The 24185-nt window shown below is 37.1% G+C and overlaps 2 protein-coding genes across 3 annotated transcripts in view; one reads left to right on the top strand and one right to left on the bottom strand.

Annotated features, from left to right (window-relative positions):
* Positions 1-2503: 2503 nt before the first annotated feature.
* LOC110064326 (alpha-1A adrenergic receptor-like) lies at positions 2504-7301 on the bottom strand. Its single transcript, XM_020771367.2, has 2 exons — positions 6304-7301; positions 2504-4000 (listed from the first exon to the last, which is right to left on the bottom strand). The coding sequence occupies exon 2, from the start codon at positions 3967-3969 to the stop codon at positions 2947-2949; it is 1023 nt and encodes a 340-aa protein (XP_020627026.2). The 5' UTR covers positions 3970-4000; positions 6304-7301; the 3' UTR covers positions 2504-2946.
* A 3549-nt stretch (positions 7302-10850) lies between these two features.
* The window catches only part of LOC110064321 (uncharacterized), a 63978-nt gene continuing 50643 nt past the window's right edge, over positions 10851-24185 (top strand). The window contains exons 1-2 of one of the 2 annotated variants that reach the window (XM_089275377.1): positions 10851-10944; positions 18360-18459. In XM_089275377.1, coding sequence (XP_089131503.1) covers positions 18375-18459 — 85 coding nt within the window. In that variant the 5' untranslated portion in view covers positions 10851-10944; positions 18360-18374. Of the gene's footprint in view, positions 10945-17997; positions 18172-18359; positions 18460-24185 lie in introns of those variants that run through there. The other variant, XM_089275378.1, reaches the window with a different exon arrangement.

The following is a 24185-nucleotide window of genomic DNA, read 5'->3' as shown; positions in this document are numbered from 1 at the left end:
AATTACAAGATTGAGCGAGGTTCATTCCAGTTTCCTTCCCATAGCCTTCACACTTTCACAGTCACTCTTCACTGTTGCCGCTGACCGGTTAAATAGGAGACTTACGCACGAGGTCTGAACTGAAGTTGTACTCGAATTCAAAGCCTTTCTTGAACTGCAACTTCGTACTGTGTAACGGGTAGACAGAATTCAAGTGTAGCTCAATTTGTTTTAACACATGAGTCGGTATATCGAAGCATGTAAGACCGTGACAAGTTTAAATAAAATTAACGTTTTCCACCTAATGGACGCGTCGTTCTCAAGTGGCAGCTTTGTCTCCAGGACCTCCAGGGCTTTCACTTCCCTTTAAAAATGGGAATAACCGTGCAAAGAGCCCTTGGAATAAGGTTATTCTCTTTGTTTAGTCTATTGAGCACGGCAAACTTCAGCTAAAATTAGCGACATGAGTACATGTAGATATCTCTTTTTTAGGGCCGGATTTGACAAGTGTTTCTGTACACTTTATTTTTTTTAATAAAAGAACGTGTAATTCTAGAGCTGAGGCTAAACGTTCTTATATTTTTTTGCGATTTGAGGCTGAAAACGTTCTTAAGATGTTCTTAAATTTACATGGTATACAAGGTCAACTACTTTGATAATACTTCAGACTTTGTATATCACCTGATGACTTTGATGGTGCGGAAGTTGTTTTGGAACAGTTATAAATACCAACTGCTGATTAATTATGACAAACCTAGATGTGTGTCATGCAATAAGAAAACCATTGTTAATGTTATACAAAACATGCCCTTAAGTATTTGGGCTAATTTTACATTTTTTTGTTACCTTTATTTTATGCTTGCCATTTAATACATACAGATTAGCAAAATAAAAACGTTCTTAATCGACTGTCAGCCTGAGGAATGTTCTAATACGTTCTTAAGATTTTGGTTAATCTCAGCCTCAATGTTCTTATAAAAATGATTCTTATATATATATATATATATATATATATATATATATATATATATATATATATATATATATATAATGTGGGAGGAAAAACACAAATAAACTACAAATTCATCCCTACAAGCCTGTTTCGTGGTTGCCCACTCATCAGTTGCATGACTCATCAGTTGCCCACTCATCATATATATATATGTCAATGTTGTTATAAAAAAGATTCTTTCTTATATATATATATATATATATATATATATATATATATGTATATATATATATATATAAACGTTTGATAAAGCAAGGACGGACAACTTCTGACGGTAAAAAAAGTTAAAAAGTTAAAAATTTAATAGAAAAACGTTTCGGTCTTAGACCTTCATCAGTTACAAGAGAAAAAGGACGAAAACTAAGTTTAAATACGGTTACGGTGTGAGAGATTACGTAACGAAATGAAAAATACAATATTGTGCTATTAATACATCGTGATTAATACAATACAGGAAGAAAATGCAAAACGAGAAATACAATGCTGTACTATAAATTGCGTCATACAGGGTGATAATTAATAGACCAAACGAAAAGAATACAATACTGTGCATAAATTACATTATAGAGCGTGATAATTGCAGAACTAGGTTAAATTCAACCTAAAAACTAAAAGAGTTAAAATAGATAAAACGGACTCTTGCAATGCGGTAAATATAACGGGAAAAATAGTTTGCAAAGATAAGCAGTTGAAAAAAAAAAAAAAAGAAACCTACGTTTACGCTGGACAGGGTTAATAACAAAATCCCAAATCGAGGCCTTTGGAGCATTAAAGGGTTGACAAACAACAAAATCCCTGGAGGGGCCCTTAAACAATAAGCTGTAATAAGATCCCAGGCAGGGCCTTTGAGCATACCTAACACCCAAAAAGCTGACAAAATCCAAGGAAGGGCCTTTGAACTGCCTTATGGCGCGAACGCAGATTTACACAAGAGAAAGTTAATTATAACAAATTCTGTTTTTGGAGTGAAATTCTTTTTGCAAACTATTTTTCCCGTTTTATTTACCGCATTGCAAGAGTCCGTTTTATCTATTTTAACTCTTTTAGTTTTTAGGTTGAATTTAACCTAGTTCTGCAATTATCACGCTCTATAATGTAATTTATGCACAGTATTGTATTCTTTTCGTTTGGTCTATTAATTATCACCCTGTATGACGCAATTTATAGTACAGCATTGTATTTCTCGTTTTGCATTTTCTTCCTGTATTGTATTAATCACGTTGTATTAATAGCACAATATTGTATTTTTCATTTCGTTACGTAATCTCCCACACTGTAACCGTATTTAAACTTAGTTTTCGTCCTTTTTCTCTTGTAACTGATGAAGGTCTAAGACCGAAACGTTTTTCTATTATATTTTTAACTTTTTAACTTTTTTTACCGTCAGAAGTTGTCCGTCCTTGCTTTATCAAACGTTTATATATATATATATATATATATATATATATATATATATATATATATATATATAGGTTTGTGCTGGAAAACAGAGATTGAGTTACCTGACTGAAGTCTCATTTGAAAGTATATAATTTATTGTGTATAATATAGTATGTAATTATTATTTTAGGGGTGGCAATAATCCAGAAGTTTTATGCAATAACGCCGCGTCAATATACATATATTTTTCGTTATCTAATCTCTACATTGGCTCAACGCACACATTCGAATAGAATACTAGCAATTTTATCTTTTTTCAGTTCCACTGACTTATAAAACTATGGTGGAAATAACGATATTTTCACTGGATCATCTTGGTTTAGTTCACGCCACTTACATAAGGGGTTCCTTACCCGGGGGAGTAGTCCCTTAGATGGGTTATAGAGGGAAGGAAAAATCGCAGATTTTGGTCTTAAATAGGGTAAGGGTTTTGGGAAGCGGCCACATACCTTCACCCAATATTTCTGGGAGTACCACCCCGGATGTTACTTTTCTACTGGAACTAGGGTGAGAATTCAGTTGTTCGTTGTTGTTCCCTTGGATGTCTCCATGCATATGCCGACCCGAGAGGGGCGCTTAATCGGACGTCGCCATTGTCTAAAACCTAGCATTTGCAGGGCCATTATTTTATATCGTTTGCTCCTGGCGAAATAAATGTATGGATTTATGAAAGAGTTCCATAACGAAAACGTCTCCGCCCAAAGAAAACCTTCAAAGAACCATCTTTTAGATCTCGAAACAGAAAGCGGGTAAACTAAGAGAGGAATCCAGGTGATTACAAATACACCGATTACTATGGCAAATGTTTTGGCAGCTTTCCTTTCCTTTAATGTTTTTGTGGTTTTCCTTTCCTCTTGGTTATCGGCGGATAGTTCAGGCCTCTGGTCCTCTTGGTCTCGATATCTCATAGCGACTATTTTTTTACGTTGTGCATGAGCGACCTTGAAAATGTACGAGTACATTAAAATTGTGGCCAGAAGTAATGCCATGCAGTAACCCAACAGGAAAAAATGGCTCGGTTCGAAAAATGAATAAGACGAAGCGAAGACCGCAGATATCAACCATGCAATAAATATAAATATGAAAGCAAATTTCTTCGTCACTAGCTTGGGGTATCGCAAAGGCCATCGTACCGCTGTGAGTCGGTCTATTGTGATTCCAAATATACTCCCTATGGAGGCCAATAAGGCCAAGTGACCTACAAAACTCTTGACCATGCTGTAGGCATCGTTCATCCGCAGTTCTTCATAGCAGATTATGTAGATGACGAATAGAGGCAAGTAAATTGCTGTCACTAAGAGGTCAGCTAACGACAAGCTGAAGATGAGGAAGTCTGGTACAGAGCGAAAGTTAGTGCGGTTTATTGCGATAGCCAGTAACACAAGGCCGTTCCCGAGCATCCCGAGAATGGAAACAAGGACATCGATGAGAGGTAAAGTCACAACTGTAATTAGAGTCAGGTGCCAGTCAACCTGCGACACATCAGAACAGTTTGTGCAGTGTGACAGGTTCAATGAGTTTGTGATTGTGTCATTCATCTTCTTTCAGCCATTTCAACTCCAGTTAAATCTACAAAGAGAAGTGTTTGGGTTAGAACCCGACTCGTTATTAGTCAATGGTGTAGTCCAGTTTTTACATAGGGATAGAGAGAGAGAGAGAGAGAGAGAGAGAGAGAGAGAGAGAGAGAGAGAGAGAGAGAGAGAGAGAGAGAGCAGGGAACTGGGCAGAGTTGAGGGAGTGGATTAGTCATTATAGTACTGCGCAAGTTAAAACGTTGAAGCAAATACATCATTTACGTGTACAAGCCGACTCGTTCTTCCTACGTCCATCTATACTGCATTAAAGACGCACAGCTAATATACGTACTGTCTGAAACGACTGAGTGAGAGAAACATAAGTTATGCCTAATGAGAGATTATGCTCGTGTAATTTGTTACACGCTCTTGCTAGCCTGTGTTAAGTTGCAGGCGGAAATTTACCTGTAAATAACTAGTAACCCGGGGTGGGTAGCGTCTGCGAAGAGGCTAATTCATTTTTTATTTTTTTGCCAGATCATCAAATTTCGTGAAGGTGACACAAAGCTATAAATAAACGAATGAATGTTCTATTTTGTGCCTCTCAAAAGATTCATCGTCAGAACGTGTGCTGTGATTGGAGGAGGGAGGAAACAAAGGGCGGGCGTGAGGAAGAGGTGGTGGTGTGGATGACATCATGAAACCTCAAAAATTTGACATTTAGGCAAACATAGACAGATAGACAAATAAACAGATAGAGGAACATGCCTCTAGTAAACACGATGTTTAAAATATAAAGCTTTGCAGTGTATGCGGTGGTCTTTCTACAAAATCAAAACCTAACATTACCTAAATTACATCAAGAATGCAACCACAATTGGAAATTTGTATAGAAAAACTAAAACGAAAACGTAAAACGAAACGTCATACGAAACCGTAATTTCAGCCTTATTTGCAGTTGCCTACATTTCTCTTTCCAGAAACATAACTACACGTCTCTTGGTTAGCGAGATTTTATTGTTACAGTAGCATTGCAATAAGAAGAGAAGGAACTGATAGCCGCCTCACACTGTTGAAACTGTGCATCTATAAAACAAGCTGTGTCGTGAACATAGAAGGAAAGGTAGGTGGGACGGATTAATGTGAATGTTGATGTACTCTGCGAGCCAGCTAACTCCAAAAACAGGGTCTGGATGTTCATCAGTTGCTAGTAAAGCCTACTACAAATTTCAGTTGTCAGTTGAAGCTAGTTGAAATGTTGGCCTTTTGGACCTTTGGTCATTTGTGAGTTAACCTTATCCAGCCCCTCCAAAAGGGCATGTTAATGTAAGGGAGAATATTTTCACCTTAACACTATACACAGCTCCTCGTTATTCCGCAACACCTTTGAATTTAGTGTTTGATTTTTTGTGAAGTGGCACTCGAAACCTCTCACCGTCAGCTCAAAATAATGAAACAATGGTTTAGCTAGCGTTGAACGCTAAGACTTCTTTCTTACTAGTGTAAGTTGTAAGAGCAGTTTAAGCGGTCTTAATTTTACGGTCTATAGCATTTATGGATTTGGTGACTGTAAAAGCCTGATCTGGTAATAACGTTCCAGATTTTCGATTCGAGTAGGTGAGGAACGTTTCAGACCTTCAGACATGTGGATATGTTTTCAGCACATTATTCAAGAATGCAGTGCTGATGGCTGAAAAATCTGAACCAACTGAGCTCTGCTTCATTAGTTAAGATTATACCTAAATAAAACAAAAATTGTTTTCTTTTCAAGTAATGAAGACTTATTTAAAGGGTATCAATTTTGTTTTCTTGAAACTTTACAACCGAACAGTGTCAAAGCTGTTATTGTTAGCCTCTAGACTCGCCGCGTAATGTCAAATTCAAATACATGGGTTTTTTTCCGATCTCAGCTGGGCTTAGGAAGATTGAAAACCGTCTTATTCAAAAGAAAAACTGCCTGGTAAGTACTTGATTAAAGCAACAAACAAAACTATTCTGAACACATTGATCACATAACAATCGTTCACGCTGGATAGAGCAAGCAAGCCTTCGTAAGGCGTATCACTAACACAAAATTCTCGATGGAACTACCACCGTGTGCCAAAAATATTAGGAAGCAAAACTTTGGAGTGGAAAGAGCATGTGATGAAAATTTTAACCTATTAACGAAACAAACAAAACCTCCAATGAACGATAACGAAACGTTGAATTTCTTACGTTGTTTTTAATTTTGAACTTTGCATTGGTCCTGACTGTTCTACACTACTGTTTAGTTGAGTATTCTTTACTATAACACTTAATAGGTTAAAGTCAATACTACTACAGCTAAAAAAACTTCAAGAAGTGCTTTATACTTACCAAATAAATAATATCGCTATGCCGACTTGATTCCGTGTTATGGGTGGTTTCTTCTTACTCAATGACCCCAGCTAGTTTCAGTAGTTTAAAACGCTCCCTGACTTTCCATAAGCTTTATCACCTTTAGTTAATAACTCAATACTGGTTAAACTAAGGAATGACTTAAACAACTATGTGAAGTTCAGTTTTGAAAGCCACCAGCATATTGACACTTAATCAGCAGCCATCATTTATATTCTTTTGACTATGAATGCCTACTTTGAAAATAAATCTCGAAAGTAGCAATTAACATACAACTTTTCGGCGGGGGTGTCACAAAAGGACTCGCCCATCCGTAAACCACGCCATATGCAACAAAACGGTGAAACAAAACAAAGAAAGCTATGTTCTGAAGTAGCCATAAATAGAACTTTTTCAGCCTGAGGTCATTTGCTAATTGCATGGACTTGAAGAAGGCTCTCAGTTGGATGTGGAAAACTACCGGGGGGTTGGTACTCCTCTATTTGGCCTATATAGGTATGTGCGACCATAAAGGCCATAGTTTTTCAGCCGTTTTGGTCATGAATAGGGTATCAATTTTAGCCATTTTGGTCATAAATAGGGTAAAGGTTTTGAACTCTAGTCTTAAACCGAGTATGATTTTTTAGAAGAAGCTACTTTGTCATCATTACTGCTAAGACCGCTCAACAAAAGCCCTTCACGATGCCTTTAACATCAGTCTGAACTAGGGTACTAAGTATAACGCAGGGGTGAAACAGGGTATTGATTTAGGATCAAGTCATACATAGGGTATCCAATTTTTGATCAAGTCATTTATAGGGTAGGGAAAATCGCAGATTGTGGTCATAAATAGGGTAAGGGTTTTGGGAAGCGGACCGCACATGCACATCCCTACTCAATTTTTCTCGAAATACCCTCTCCCCCGGGGGAAAACTACGGTTTGTTTCAAACAAACAAAGATAGGTTTGTTATGATTAATGTCTGATAACAGGAAAAAAAAATGACCACAAGAGAAACCAAACTGATATTGATGATATTACTAAAGAAAAGCCATATGGCATATGCACCAGTATTAAATTCCATTATTAGAACTGTTGTTGTGTTCAGGGATATCCAGGTCTTCTTTACTATCTGGAGATGATTTACATAGTGTCATGTACTCACCTAGCGGAACGTCGTCGTGGTTTTTTAATCAGATTTTGTATTACAAAAGAACAGTAAGTATGTTGATTTGCAAATAGTTTTGCTACTGATAAACGTATGCCCTTAGCGGATGTTTTTCCCAAACAATTCTAAAATATTCCAAATTTACACGATTTGCAATAAAGATTCAAAAGTGTTTGTCGCTATTTTTAAGTGAACCGAAATTCTAGCAGATTCGAGCAGTGCACAGCTTAGGAAACTGTGGAGTGTCCACAATGCCATTCGGGTGTGATGCGTACGATTTCGGTTTCTTTTGATCCTTAGCGACGAAGTTTCAGATATGCAGTTACAAGTTCTGCCTTTGCTTCCTTTAAGAGACGAGCCAGATGCAATTTGCAGGTTATTTCTCTTTTCGTTGCCAAAAGTTGCTAGTTCAAATCCGCGTAACATGGAGTGTTTGCAATATATAGAATACCACGACAGCAATATTTCACCATATCATACCGATAAAAGCGACGTTCGCCTCATGCAAACGTCATGATCTGCTCTTCTTTTCGATTCTTCATAAGCGACGAGAAAAGTTATATCAAAGCCCTCTTGATTATTTTGTGTACTGATGTCAAGTTTCTATGGTGCCAGTGTTTACTGGTTTCATTTCCTTAACAGAAAGATGGCTAATGGCAACCGTGCACTAATTTACAGAACAATGGCCAATTTATCTCTCCATCATAACTATTTTCTGATTGTCTGTGATTTATTGTCAAGGTTTTGTCACTTTAGTTTCCCACTGCGTCCAATCGATTGTGACAAAACAAAGTAAAGAATAAGTTTTTTTTTTATGCTCAGCAAAACGAAAAAGAATGGATGAAGATGGATGCCTTCTTAGCGATTCTGACAAATAAAATTAAAATTGCGAAACATAAATCTAAGCCAAAAATATGTAAGAAAGCGGCCACCTATTGTAGCAACCGTCCTACATGAAAGTATTTTAAGATATTAATAAATTGTAAATAATGTTAGTATTGTAAATTGTGTTAGTATTGTTAAATCGTAAGTTATGTTAGCACTGTAAGTAGAGTAGGTATTTTTTTGTATGTAATGTAATGTTATTGTTGCAAAAAAAAATAATGAAATAAAAGTAAAAAACAAAAAAGAAGAAGACAAAAGTCAGGTTGAAAAGAATTTCTATTTTATCTTTATTAGAGCACTTACACTACTTAAAATACTACAGCTACTTACAATACAAAACAAAATGGACACTACATTCAAACTACAGCTACTTAAGATAAAATTTCGATGTTACTTACAAGGAAAGAATTGTTATAGCTATTACATGAGAAGAAGGAAAATCCGAAAGGAAAAGCTGTGCATCACACCTATAGATGAGACCCCTTTTTAAAAGCTTTCTCTATCTTTTATTTTTCCTTTGTTTCTCAGTTAGTCTTGTAATACTTAAATAATACTAAAATGAAGTTACCTTTGTCATTATTGACATGAAGGCTGCTACTTTCGAGATATGCTGACATCATGGAGTTTTATTGCTTGATTGCAGCTTGGTCGCCACTTTCGGCGCGGTGATTACTGTTTGAATCTAGTGAATCTAATATATATAAACCGGCAAAAAAAATGGATTGCTAAACAGGAAAAGTCAAAGAGGAGAGAAAAAAAAGAGCAATAACAACACGATGAAAACAAACCAAAGTGTTTTGCGTTGTGTACTGACAGTTATAACTGCATTAGTTTCCGAATTTGATAACGCCAAAACTTGTGCAAGTTGCATTTTTGTGATTGAGTTCATACCTTTGTACCTTAGAATTTCGGTCCTACATGCAGGTTTGCTACGGTCGAGGAAAAACGTCGCGAATGCCAGTTGACGAGTGGTATGAAATATTTTTAGAATAAACATAGTTTGATGTCAAATATACAAAAAGTATAAATTTTTTTCTAAGGCCTTATCACAGCTTTTACTCGGTTTCTATAATTACAATTATTACACGTTGAACCCACTATCTCTTTTCTGATTGGCCGAAAGCGTACAGTGAATTTTCGGAATCAGCGCCGGTGACGTCATCTAGCTGCAGATTATACAATAATCAGGTCAAGGACACTCAAGGTCACAGGTAATCATGTCATGTATGACCGCGGTGCATGATTTCTAAGGGTAATCATGTTAAGTTCGCTCGCTTTGTATTGCTTGCCGTCAGTGAAGAAGCAAAAACATGATTTCCTTTTTTTTTCCGTTCCATGTATAATAAAACAATTATTAGATTCGGTTTAGTGATATCCAGAATAATCAAGGTCTCAGTAAGAGTTATCAGCCGAAGCCTTCGGCTTCGGCTGATAGGCCGTACCTCCACCTTGATTATTCTGGATATCACAAAAACCTCATCCAATAATTGTTTAATAACGCCGGAGTTTAACGTCGGAATGCGGAATTTATGGTCATATGATATTTCTCTCATGTGCGTTTTTCAGTTGGCACTATCGACCTAACAGGTTTAACGTAAATTTCTTTTTCGTTTATGTCGCGAGTCACGATTTGATTCTTAAGTCTTCCAAACTTTGTGTGAAGATACATCTCAAGTTTTGGAATCGAGGTGCGATCTTGACGACACATCCTAAATTTTGTAGACTTTTATGTCGGCAAAACTTAAAAGTTTTGCAAGTCTAGTGTATGACGACACAACTTTGCAAACTTGGTATGACGAGACTCTGGTCATACCAACCTTATTTTAAAAACTATGACGACACAACGTAAATTTTGCAAACTTGGTATGACGATGAAGACACAATTGGAGTTTTTTAGTCTTGGTATATAATGACACATCTTCATTTTTGCAAACTTGTTTAGACGACACATGACGTCAAAGACAGTAAAGGAGGTCAACATATGCTCGCCCCCAAACGTCTTTCTTTCTTGTTTGCGTTGCTTTTTGAGCAATTTCATTGTCCTATGAGTGGCAAAGCTAACACGAAAAAGCGTGAGCAATCATTGTTGCCTTGTTCTCCATCCAAGTGCTGGGTGCTAGGGGCATGTAACCTCTTCCTCTCAGTTTCTTGTTTCGGTCTCTAGTCATTATTTAATACTCTCTAGTCTAGCTTACCAGCTGTTTGCCACCAATAATAGCTTAAGGCATTACCAAATTAAGGTAGCCAGTTACGTATAAAGTTTGGTAACAAGGGTGCAGTGTAGCCTAGTTGGACGCTTGCCATGCAGAATTATGAACAATATAAGAAATGTTACGATCTGTCCATTTGGCAACATTGAATCACTTGATGTAAATATATCTTTTTTACGACAAAAGCAGTGACGTTTAGAGAGCGAGTCCTTTCTTCAAAGAACGTCTGGGGTTAAGTGACGTATACGAAAAGGAAAACATTGAAAAAAAATACATATTTATGAAACAAAGAGCTTTAGAATTATCATACTCCGTAATCAGAACCTCCTGAAGACTCTGGACTAAACAACAACGAAAACGGAGTGACGAATTAAGCGAGGTAAGCCTTTACCGGGCCTGCTGTTAGACTTAGTTTAAGCATGCTTTCCGGAAAATTTGAAGGTTTTAAATTGCTATCGAATACCTTTTGCTTGATATTATAAACGTACGTTTAAGGAGCATGCTGCATTAATAACATCTGGAATAGATTTCGTATACTAAATGCAGTATAGTTTGAAAATGAAGGACAAAACATATGCTTTGCAAATGATTTGTATCGCTTCGAAGGAAAAAAATTGAATTTCGAAGCGAAAATCAGTATCGTTATGAGTCATTCCATAGGAGTTGTGAGGCGCTAAGTAACTTGAAGCGATCTCGTGTTTACATGCAGTTGACACTGAATTTATTTTTCACAGTGTCTCATGGTATTGTTTTAGATTTAATTTGAATTGCTGATCAGTGCTTTTGTTAGAAAGAAGATCCTAAGAGACGCTGTAAATTGTTAACATAAGAAAAAATAGAATATATTTTACCCACCAGATAAAACATCTACCTTTAAACACAAACATTTGAGCAAGGAATTCGATTTTAATGTGGGTAGATTCAACGGTATCACCAGCCGATTTGTAGGAAATAATTAAAATGCAAAATTTATGTAAATAAGAAAATGTCTTCGGAACTTTGTAAAACTCCTATCAAGATTTTATAGATTATCGCTGTTACTGCTAATTTGATTACTCCAGCAAGGCGATCGCTCAAAGTTTGTTTCAGATGTCATTCCGCTGCACCACGCAATTCAACCCTTAACTGCTTCCTTTCGGACTTACAAACTTCTCCAGCTGATGAACTGGGAGCTCATCTGGATATGCTTGTAATAACCAGCGTGTAAGAACCCAATGGTTTAAGCCGAACCTGCTGGCGGGAATTTGCCCTTTTAATACCCAAAAATAAGAACCTCTTTAACCATGCAAGATCAGGCAGGTTCTTATACGTTGGTTACCGTTAAATTATGATAAACATCATTTTAACCAAGGAGTGCGACTTTGAAATTGCAAATTTATATTACAAGAAAATACATAACACAGTTGTGAATACATACTGTATATTTAAGGACCAAACCCAAGTTTATTTATTTTTTTGGTAATCAATAACTATATCTCCTTTATAGAAATTAGGAACCTACAAGTTAAGAACCCAGTTGGCATAAGTTACCAATATCTACTCCAAAATACAGGAACATGTATTTTGCCTGACTTCAAAAAACTGTTGTAGGTTCCTACATGAAGTACATTACTGTATTTACAAATGTTGCACGCAGATATAGCAGTAAAGAGTTGGAGATAAATTTTTCGGAATTTGGAGGATGCAACAAAGAACCGGAAAATAAGCACCCTTGAAGACTCTGACATCAAAAGATTTTGGTATGCCCGCCATTTTGAAACCGACCGCCTCGAGTGGAAGTCTAGGTACACTGATCATTGCGTGATCTTTTTATTACGCTCATTCAATACAAAGTCTGAAAACATCACTTGTAATCGGATAGCGATAAGACTACTAGTACGAAATCGAGTATGAGTGTCATTCCCAGAGTCTCTGTTCCTCCTTTTGGAGATTAGTGCCAAACTTTGGCACTGATGTGATATTCTATAGCACACGATGACGTAGATTTGAAAAGTAGTGCACTTATATTGTTTATTAAACGCAGCTGTCATTGCATTCAACACATCATTGAACCACGGCAAATGTGCGATCGAAACTATTTCTTCCTACACGAAGGTACCAATATTGGTGCAGTATTCGGACCATTGAGAGTTATTAGTTTCTATAGAACATCCTGTGCTGCATCGACGGGCAAGTGAAATACTCAGCTTTTTATAACTTGGATTAGTATAAATCTACCAGCGTTCTATCACGAATACCGTTCGATTCTCTGATTGGTTACGCTACTCATCATTATCTGTTCTGTTGCAGATAGTGATTATGGCCAATGGCCAGCAGAGCGCAGTTGTTAACAAAATGACGGCCGCTTCTTTGCGTTTTCGAAATGTCTTTTAAGAAGATTTAGATACAGTTTTGAACGACTAGAAGATTTATACTAAAACGATTAGATTATTCGCTCTCGATTTCTATGCGTCATAGTTGACTCGGGCTGCGCCCCGGTCAACTATCAGGCGATAGAGATCTCGAGCTCATGATCTAATTGTTAAATGGGTAAAGGTAAATTAAACTACCGTAGTGTGTTCGCTACAGCGGTTAACTTATAATTAGACACCATTATCATCTTTAGGTTGGTAAAACGTATGCATAACACTTTTAGAACGAAAAATGTTTTTCTATGTTCAATATGTTGCGCAGTTTTGGCTCATTGAATGGAATATCAGTTGCTTACAGCGCCAGTGGAATTTCTGAATCTCATTTATTTTTTCGCAAATTCTGTTTATCTTTGTGCGGACTGAATGACACAATGCTTCGATGTTGAATGCAAACGAGGCAAAGTGTCTCGCCGCAGTTCTTTGTTTATCGACAGAGTTAACAAATGTTGGTTAATAATCAAAAGCAAAACAAATAGCTCGTCATCTAGAATTTTGGAGTTTTCCGAAATGCCATTCGTCTCTCCCTCCCTCAACCTAATGGGCTGAACGAGAAAAGAAGCGATGAGCTTGATCGATGGATGGAAGAGTCGTTGGACACATTCCTGCATGATGACATGCTCAGTTCTAAAGCACCCTGCTAGCTAGACCATAGATGAGTATCCTAGCAGCAGCTTAATTACCTGCTGCTCAAATGGTTCAGTAATTAGTTTTGTGAGCGATTGTTTTATAAAATGAAAGATTATGATCAAAAGGACAAAAGAAAAGAAAAGGAACGAGAGGGATGCCGCTGGCTGTCGAGTTAGGACATTTTATGCCTCGTTGCACTGAACAAACGCAAACGATGACTCACAAGTTTAGACTTCGATTGCACAGTTAACAAGAAAAGAATCATCCAAATGATAGACTTAAGGTGGAATAGTCCCCTAAAATGGACCAAAACGTTTGTTTAAATATGGTGAAGAAAGATCAATTGCGTGCGATTACACTCATGAACAGAAAATAAATTTTGAAGGTTTTACTGAAAATGGTTGCTATGGCAACCAGCCACGGCCTTTTGGAGTTTTAGTTTACAGCATTGACGCCAACAGTTCCTGCGCTTTTAGAAAACAAGATTTGATTTTCAAACAAGCATATCTTGTAAGTTTCTGTTTCGTTCTATGCAATAAACTATAGTTTCATAAGGGAACTGAATGAGCCTGTGATGGTAAATCAGGCAAAGCTTTTTCCAAGTAATTTTACCAATCGAGTTGTGCATCTCTTTACAGCTTTACCACAAAGTATCGTTCATATATCTTTAAACTAATCTATATTCTTGGTCATTTTTTTTACTGTAAACAGCCGTTGCTATGGCCTTTGCTACGTAAAAAAATTTATACCACTGCGTACTTTCCTTAAATTTCACACTTACCTAGAGGTAAATTCGGCAAGATCGTTTCAAAATGTTTTTAACAAGTGTTGAAGGGTCTCAAATCTTGTATTTTTTAAAAGATGGAATTTTTCATGAACATCGCCATATTTTTTGGTATATACCGTACCACACGAACGGGTAATTAATGGACTTCAAGTCCAGGGATGATTAAAAGAAATGCATTGTTATGAAAGGTTGGATCAAATGATCTAGTTACGGCGCCGGACCTGATGGAAATTAACATTAATGAGAGAAGAAAATAACAGAAGAAATAAATGAGATTTAACTCCAAATTTGCCTAAAGCATTTTGGACCCGAACGTGTTGTTATGCATGATCATTCCCCGACGTCTCTTTTACGATTGTGATTGTGATCTACGATGCAATAGAGCATCCTCATTGGTGCATTTTGGTTAATGCTTCTAGGCTAGTCATAATAACTAAAGCAGCTTTATTGTCTCAGCGTGAACTATGGTTAACTTTTCGCTGCTAATAAAGAAAAATAATTCCCTTCATCCAATCAAATGCTGGATATCTAAATTGGCCCGATGAGGGGCAACGAATCTTCTTGAAGGGAAGCATGCAAAGACATGAATTCCTTGAGTCTTCAAGCTAAGGTCAAAAGTATTGTCCCTAGCAACCAATGTTTGGAGAGTTCACAAAAAAATGACATGAACATTTGTTTAACAGTTCAGTTTGTTAAGTTATGTAGTCACTTCATTGAAACTCCTATTTAGCCAGCGTCATCCGTAAATTAAGAGAAAATCAGCTCGTTGCTCTGTCGGTGTTTTTGCGTTTTGGTCATGATTAATCACTAATTCGGCCCTCTAAACAGAAAACTACGTCACGCCAACGGCGCGTGTAAAAAAAGACCAACATATGTAATTGGTCCTCATGTTCCTAAGCAGTCGTCATCAGCCTTGGTTATTACTTCTGCTTTACATGTGGACGTTTTTCTACCTTAGAAGACTATTATTTGAACTATCTTTCAATTTAAAAATAACTTTGCACATCAGAAAAATAACTGTCGCGTTCTTCATTGAGATAGCTCCTTGATAATTTCAAGGTACCAAATGAATTATGGGTCGGTGCTTACTTTATTCAAGACTTATTTGTTTGTTGTGATGATCTGTTCAGTTATATATCCAGCAAAATATAATTCAGTATTAACAATATCGCATGGAACTGTGGTTTGCATCCAGTGAAAAGTAAGAACGAACATTCTTCAGAAAGAACGAACAGGGTTCCGGAAATGACAATGGATTCAAAGTCTTTGAAAGTCGATTTCGTACTGGTACTCTTATTGGAACTCAAATGTCGACCCTCAATGTCTCTATTACAAGTGATCGTTTCCAGACTGTGTATTGAATAAGTGTCAATAATAAAAAAAAGATCAAGCAATGATCAATGTGCCTAGACTTCCACACGAGGCCGCCGGTTTCAAAATGGCGGGCAATGGAAAGGACAAAAGAAAAGAAAAGGGACCAGAAGGACCAGACATGAGGAAGCCACTGACTGTCGACTGTTAGGAAATTTTGTGCCTCGTTCCACTGAACTAACGCAGACGATGACTCACAAGTTTAGACTTCGATTGCATAGTCTTTCAGTGCGAAACCAATACGCTAACAAGAAAAGAATCATATAAATGATACACTAAACAGGCAGTTAATGGATTTAAAGTGCAGGAATAATAAACAAAAATGCATTATTATGAAAGGTTGGATCAAATGATTTATCGTTACGACGACCTGATGGAAATTAACATCTTAACTGAACCGCGAGAGAAAAAAATGGCAGAAGAAATAAATGAGATTTAACTCCAAATTTGCCTAAAGCACATTGTACCAGAACGTGTTGGTATGCTTAACCGTTCCCCGTCTCTTTTATTTTTAAACATGATTGTAAGGAACGTGATTTATTCAGTCCAATACTATTTATGTTGCAGCAGTAGTAGATCGAGCGCCCTCATTGGTGCATTTTGGTTAGTGCTTTAAGCTAGTCATAACAACTGAAGCAGCTCAGTATTGTCTTAGCGTGAGCTATAGTTAACTTTTCGCTGCTAAAAAATAATTCCCTTCAGCCAATCAAATGCCGGATATCTGTATTGGCCTGATGAGGGGCAATGAATCTTCGAGGAACGCGCAAAGACATGATTTCCTTGAGTCATAAGCCAAGGTTATTATCAGCCAGCCACAGCTATTGCTCTTAGGGACCAAAGTCAGGAAACTACACAAAAGTGACATGACTATTTATTTGACAGTTCAATTTGTTAAGTTATGTAGTCAATTCATTGAAACTCCTATTTAGCCAGTGTCATCCGTAAATTAAGAGAAAATCAGCCCGTTGCTCGGTCGATGTTTTTTAACTTTTTAACTTGGTTATGATTAATCCCTGATTCGACCCTTCAAACAGAAAACCACGTCACGCGGTAAGCACGTGTTAAAATTAAAAGAGCCAACATTCGTAACTTGTCTTCCTACTCATCATGTTCCTAAGACGTAACTAACCTTGGTTAGTTTCCTTTGATTACTTCTGCTTTACATGTGGGCGTTTTTCTACCTTAGAAGACCATTATTTTGAGCTAACTTTCAATTCAGTTATAAATAATATTGCACATCAGAAAAATAACCATCGCGGTCTTCGTAGCTCCTGCACAATTAATTTTCTAGCGTTCAAGTTAGGTGCCAAATGAATTATGTGTCGGTGCTCTTTTTGTTCAAGACTTGTTTGTTGTGACGAACTGTTTATTTACAAATCCCGTAAAATATAATTCAGTATCACCAATATCACATAGAACTTTGGTTTGCATTCAATGTAAAGAAAAACAAGATGTTTCGAGACACATTTAAACGTAGACGAACTTGTGTGCATTTAGCACGAGTCATTATAAACACAATAAATTGGCAGCAATAACGTTCCTTTGTTAGTAACCACTTAACCAGATCAACTGAAGTGAACCGTAACAACATAAACATTTCTGAATATTTTGTGCCATCATTGTAGTTGCTCCACCTTATTTGCATGGTGTAAAGATTAAAACGACTGGTTTTGGATGTAAACTGATAAGTAAAACTGTTGTATTTGTGTGACCTGCCTGTTTGTCATAGTCTAGAGGACGTACGTCCCAGAGGAGCGGGCAGTCATGCTCACAAACATCAAAACCCTGCTGAATATGTGAAAACAGGTCCTTCAGTTCAAAAGGTGCAAGTGTAGTCTGTTTTTGCCGAATCACCAAGAGAGGCAGCAATCTAAATTCTGTAACAATATATTCATTTTACAAGCAGCAATATCGATTTTGTTTGACCAAAGAGCTCATTTGGCCAACCTCAAAAATTTGCCCACGGGAAACAAGTCTTAATAAGAGAGGTTTTGATGGAATACCAAAACTTCACAGTGAACGATCACAATTCCGTTGTTTGTTGAGGCTGGCATCGAAGTGAAATACACGATAATTTATAAAGGATCTAAAAGCGATCATGTTTAAGATGATGTGTAAGTGCACTGTTTGTTATGGTCAATATTTTTCGTTCGCTTGGTGTTGGTATTAATTTTGAAACCAACAAACTTTCGTGTGCAATAACCGGGCCGTAATTTACATGCATCGGTGATTCTTTTTTCTTTGGATAATGTCTTCTGTTACGTAACTAGATTTTTAAGTACTTAAGTTATTCAAGATTCATACTGCAAAACAATTCATTGTGCTGCCAAAGTCGAGTTCTTTTGTAAGTGTGTTTTCGACTCGCTTTTGGACCGCAAAACATAACTTTTCCAGAAAAGTGGAGTCGAAGGTAAGGGGATAGGAGTGACTTTTTAGACCATAGTTTACGATTAACCGAGAGTAACCGTGGCCGAATTAATTTGGTCAGTTTTAAGCAGCTATTACCTCGAAAAGACTGATCACGATTCATTTCGTCGGTCTCCATTTTTCGACGAAACCTACTTGAAAATACACTGATTACGTCTGTTTTGTTTGCAGCATCATCCTGTAACGATGCTTTTGCTCCCATCCTCCGCACCGCTGTCTTCACGAAGTCTTGTCATATGCGTGGCTCTTCTCGGATCTTTGGCCGTGCAAGGTAAAACTTAACAGTCCCGCCTTAAGGCAAATTTCACTTGTTTAATGTTCTTTCTCCATGCAGCAAACTCAGTCACGCCTGATTTTACATTATATTCTCCTTTCTCGGGCAAATTTTTCAGCATGCGACTAATCAGGTCGCAGTAAGACGTTTCATATCCTTTGCGTGCCTTAAGAGGTTACTCGAACAAGCTTCCATAACGCCGGCAAGGATAGGCTTGAAAGAGAATTACATACACCTCGGACCTTTTTCGAAGATCGAATGGTTCATAACTCTCATAAGTGCCAGTGTTCATGATATAGTGTTTAGGAGCTAATGCGATGTTAAAGAAGTATGGTAACACCTCGTTGGATTTAACTACAGGGGTTCATAAAATTCATGGATTTGGCACACCGAAGCAGGAATGAACTATGCCCGTTTTTTTTTTTTATGCTACAGTAATTTATTCTGTTGCATCACGCATAACATATTGCTTGTTTGCAATAGTTTGATCAATGTTGGACCTAAAAACGGAGTGCCGCAAAAGTCTAAATTAGTGCATGGGGTTTTCATAATCTGTCTATTTTTGGTAGGCAAAAAAGTAACAGCATTTTATTGTATTGTATTTAGTTTTCAATAACTTGTGAATTCATGAATAGGCTAAGTTGCGTTAAAGTGTACAGTAAAGACGCTCAAGAAGTCTGATAACGTTGTTATTTTGTCGGTTGCTCTGAAGAGAGGAAATGGGTTCATGCATGCATGCCAACTCCACGTCCTTGCATTGCGTAAGCCGTTTTACATTTCAAACGACGTCTTTTACTCTGGTCAACACAGAAGATGCTTCATAAATTCCATAAAGAACAGTTTGAAACGAATTTTCTGGCGTTTTTGTCCCTGCCTAAAACGTATGAATGAATGAAAAAATGAATGCTTTATTTAACGTGGATATACGCTTAGCTTGAGAGCTAGTTTACAGGTATTCCACTTAATAACTAATGAAAACCTAACAGCTAAACAACGCTAATATCACAATTCATCAGGTAAAATCACAAATTAAATACTGATTAAAACTATTCAAAACTATATTATTACAATATTACCGCCGCAGTCAAAATACCATTAAAACTAAAGTATTTCGTGACCGTTGCGGTTTCATGTTTCAGCTCAATGCATTATTTACTTCCAAAAAAAAAGTTTCGCATAGTTTACAAACAATAATAAATTATGAATAATCCCTTTGCTGTAATCATTCTTTATCTTACTCGACTGAGAAAGGAACTCACATTTACACATCTTTTCGCAGTTTTTGAATTTGTTACAAGAAGATTGATTTATAAAACTCTGAAAAGACACCTTTTTAATAAAACATATTGGCTTTGGTTTTGCCATTGGTAAATTGCTGTCTTGTTACCCCATATGAAACCCTAAGGCTATGGAGATTTTCATATGACGTCACGGCAGCCATATTGGCATTCAACAACAAAATTTATCTTAAACCCTTTCCTCGCTGATCATTTCAGCGCATAAATGATGAAGGCTAATCGACCTAATCCGAGTTATTGCATTGTCCCTACGTACGCTCTACGCTGCACTGTTTTCCTTGTTTGGCATCTTTTAGTCAATTGATGCTTTCAGTAAGGTTTCCTATAAGTTTCTTTCGTCTTTGGCTACTTGAAATATACGTCTGGACGTCTAGTCTTGAATGCCAGCACTGTTGGAATCTTGTTGTTATGCAAATACAGAAACATTCTTGCCAGTTTAAATTTCAGATATTTGCTTTCCAGTTGTGCTTATTAAACATTGGAAGTATTGTCATCTATGTTGTGAATGACTAAACTTCCTGAGGATAAGAAGTCTCCGCTCAGAATCAAGCTTTCAGAGTTTTCCTTTCTCATTCGCTGAGTCATCATGATTCATTTGGATTTTCTACGTGACGTCATCGCCGTCATGTTGGTCATTAACAAACCAGTGCGCGTTCGAATCCCTCAGCTCAATGGCATGATTTCTTTATTTGACGATCGCTACATTGTGGACATCTATGTCCATTTATCTTTCAAAAACGTTTTCTGTTTAGCTTCTTTCGTCCGTACCACCATCATGACCTTTCAACCTCTTTCCCTTGGAGATTACGGGAGGGGGGGGGGGGGGGGGAGGGGAGAAGAGTGCGGTCCCTCCCAATCTCCAATGGAAAAGCCCTTGGAAACTGGTTGACGAACTTTGTCATTTCTGTATAGATTAAAAACCACCCATGCATTCTAATTTTATGATAAAGGAGTTGGTGAGGCGTGTCTTGAGTAATGAACTCTAGAAATTTCGGGTTACATAAGTAAATACAGAAGCAACAGATTATGATCAGATCATGATCTTTTGACAGAAGTTTATAATTTTGGTATATTCTGTTTTTGGCTTATGAGAAATATAATTCAGGTGTTCGATTATGATTTAAACGGAAGTATATAAACTCAGTGGAACTTTCTGCCACTCTTGCGAATATTGTTGTGAAAAAAATCAGTGCTGAAATTGCTGCCAATATATCTTTGAAGCCACTGTACTACGTAGTAAATCATTTTATTACTACTGTCCCAGTGTTTGCCTGTGTAGACTTACTCGTAGCATTTTTATGTGATCAGTTTACCAGTGCTGATTGATACGTTACAAGAATGATTAATCGTGTTAACACATTGCGTCATTCAAAACTGTTCAGATTTCATTTTCTTGTTGGAAGGACGCCCCGCCGTGCGTTCATTGAAGCAATGCAAATTATGTCTATGAATGTATGTAAAAAATGGATGTGTTTTTTAAAACGTTGACCAATTTGCAAGAATTATCTCACTGATCGGGCCGGGAGGCAAATTGGTGTGAATGTCTGGGCCGGGAGCACTACTCAAAACTAGCGGGTTTCTTCGAGGATATATCCCTCAACCTCGACCCCAGGTCGTCGCCCGGACGATTTTCAAGATGGCTCCTCCTAACAGGCGCCGTTTTGAAAAGTGCAGAACTAGCCTGATTTTCTCTCACATCCTCTGCACTTTGAACTTGTCTTGGCGTTTTTACCAACAACTCTCCACGTTTGCGGTACTTATTCTTGAATGATTTCAGTTTTTAAATGAGACTGTATTCGAGAAATCCTCAAACTCCCGGGTCAAAATTTAGGGCAAGCTCTTGGTCCGGGGTACGGGTTTTGGCAGTTGTCAACTGATGTTCGTTGCCATTACATGGGAGTTTAAGGTAACACAAGTATCGTTTCCAATAGTTTTATCAGCTGAATTACTTAAACGGAATTTTAATTTCGAGAACGACACATGAAATATCGCATCTAAGTCTTAAACACAGGTGACCCAAGCGTAATATAAGAGTTTGTATGGAGAACAACTAGCTCTGGTATAGGCTAAGGGTCTAAGGGTCCCAACAGCACATCACCACCCAGAAATTTCCAAAGTAACCCCCCCCCCCGGGAACTGTGGCTAAAATGTAAGTTGGAGTTTGTATGGAGATCAGGAGTTGATGTTAAATTCGTACATTGAACAAATTTAATGTCAACTCCTGATCTCCATACAAACTCTTATGTTTTAGCCACTGTTCTCCATACAAACTGTTATATTACGCTTGGGTGTATTACGCTTACATGTATTAATGCACCAGGGTCAGCTTAGCTAAGAATTAAGCTTAAATTTAGCTTAAAACAAGCTCTGTATTAAAAGACTGTACTGTGCAGTCTTTAATATGAGGTATTTTACAACCCCTTTCATTTTACATTTTGTTAAAGGTATGAATTTGACCATTTTTTTCTATTTTGACTGATTTTACTAAGACTGCAACTATTAAGATATAAGCTTACTACTGAGTCCATTGAGACACTAGCTACTTGCATAAGGTGCAACTGTTTGAAAGTTGTTTATCGATATACATGTTGTCAGCCTCAAGTCTGTTATGCCCTGACTTGAATGCCCATTATTATATGTCGGTGCATGACATTTGCAGACTGCCAAACACAAACTTTTAAAGTAAGTTACACCAGCTGCAAACCTCATACACTGGGACATTCTTTGCATGCTGGTAAATGGGCTGTTGAGAAAAAAAAAAACAATATATTAATGCAAGTTAGGAACAAGGCTGGTGGTGAAATTTCTCAAAAAAATTTATTTTCAGTTGCTTTAGTTGCCTGAAACTGGCTAAAGGGACCTTTAATTGACTAAAATTGCCTAGGATCGCTCAAAAGTTGCCATGATTTCCCTACCAATTTTCCTGAAATCACCTTGCATATATTAAATAAATAAAGAAATAGAAAACATGTACCGTGTTTCTATCGAGTTTTAGTATAAATCTACTAGTGTTGTATCACAAATGCTGTTCTCTGATTGGCACTCGACACCCTATACACTCTATACACTTTATTATTTTCAAATTATTACAAAAAAAGGGCATGCCCACAACTAGCAAAGGCTAATCCAGGCGGGCCATTCCTTAATAGCTGAATTACAAAAATATGCGAAATCAGAAATTAACTAATAAAATAGAAGATAAAAATACAGCATTAAAAAACAACAAGAAAAACCATTTTGTTGACCTAATTTGAAATAGTAAAGGTACAGCTACTGTTTATGTTAGTTGGAAGAGGACAGATCAGGATTGGCTACACTATTCACTATCTATTCTGTGATAGATAGAGAGTAGCGTAGCAGTGTATCCTTGTTAACAAAATGACGGCCCCAGAGCTTCTTGGCATTCTTGAAGTGTCTGTGAATCTTGAGGATTTTGAACGACAAGTAGATTTATACTAAAACAATTAGATAATTTGCTCTTGATTTCTATGCATGATAGTTCACCATTAAATTTTCTGCGATTCTTATTGGTTTAAATTGATCACGTGACACGATAGTGCTCGTCCACAGAGAGACACTATCAGCCCATAGTGCCTGTCTGAGGAAAATACCTGGATGGATAGTACTCGTCCGTGAAAATATTTCTGTAAACAAGCGGGCTTATAGAAAATAAACAATTGAATTTGTATTAAGAGGGTTTTTGTTTGATGTTTTCTTTTTCAAATTTTACATTTGGCTTTCACGGCTTTCATGTAAAAAAGTTGAAAATAATTCAATATGATTTTCATCCTTGGAGACCCAGGGGTAGTTAGTGGGGGCAGGGAAAAGTCTTAAAGGCTGAGAAAAAAAAAATTCGGGTGAAGAAAAGTCTAGAACAAGAGAACTCTTCCTCTTGTTTTTGACTTTTCTCACCCAAATTTTTTTTCTCACCCATTTAGACTTTTCCCCGCCCCCACTAACTGCCCCTGGGTCTCCGAGGATGTATGATTTTTGAACTGGCGTGCGGAAGAAAATTTAGTGCTGAACAATAAAGCCAATAGAGTGTTTATGTCTCGGAACTATCAGCCGATAGTTCCTCAACAGAAACGCTCTATTGTTTAAATAGAAATCTTGAGCTCATACATGTAATCTAATTGTTTAATAGAAACACGAGTGGAAGTTTGGGATGACAAGAAATGAGTGTCTCTATAACTCAATAGAAACATTGGGAATATGTTTTCTATTTCTCTTAGAAAACACCACGATGAAAAAAGGAAAACAACAGTATTTACTTGTCAACTTTGATTATCAAAATGTAAATTCTCTTTGCTCGCACCATCATTACGTCAACAGCTCATGCTAGTTCTGTGTTTCTATTAAGTTATAGAAACAAGATTTTTAACCAATCAGCACACATATTTCCTTAGGACTGTTTTCTAATAGTGA

This window comes from Orbicella faveolata, unplaced genomic scaffold (assembly GCF_042242905.1).
Source record: "Orbicella faveolata isolate gen_17 unplaced genomic scaffold, um_ofav_v1 contig_36, whole genome shotgun sequence".
NCBI classification, from domain to species: Eukaryota; Metazoa; Cnidaria; class Anthozoa; order Scleractinia; family Merulinidae; genus Orbicella; species Orbicella faveolata.
The sequence above is the reverse complement of the archived record's forward strand: the minus strand, read 5'-3'. Positions and strand labels throughout refer to the sequence as shown.

Bases quoted from the DNA above. Each gene is read 5' to 3' on its own strand.
- LOC110064326 (XM_020771367.2), bottom strand. From the start codon at position 3,969: ATGAATGACACAATCACAAACTCATTGAACCTGTCACACTGCACAAAC.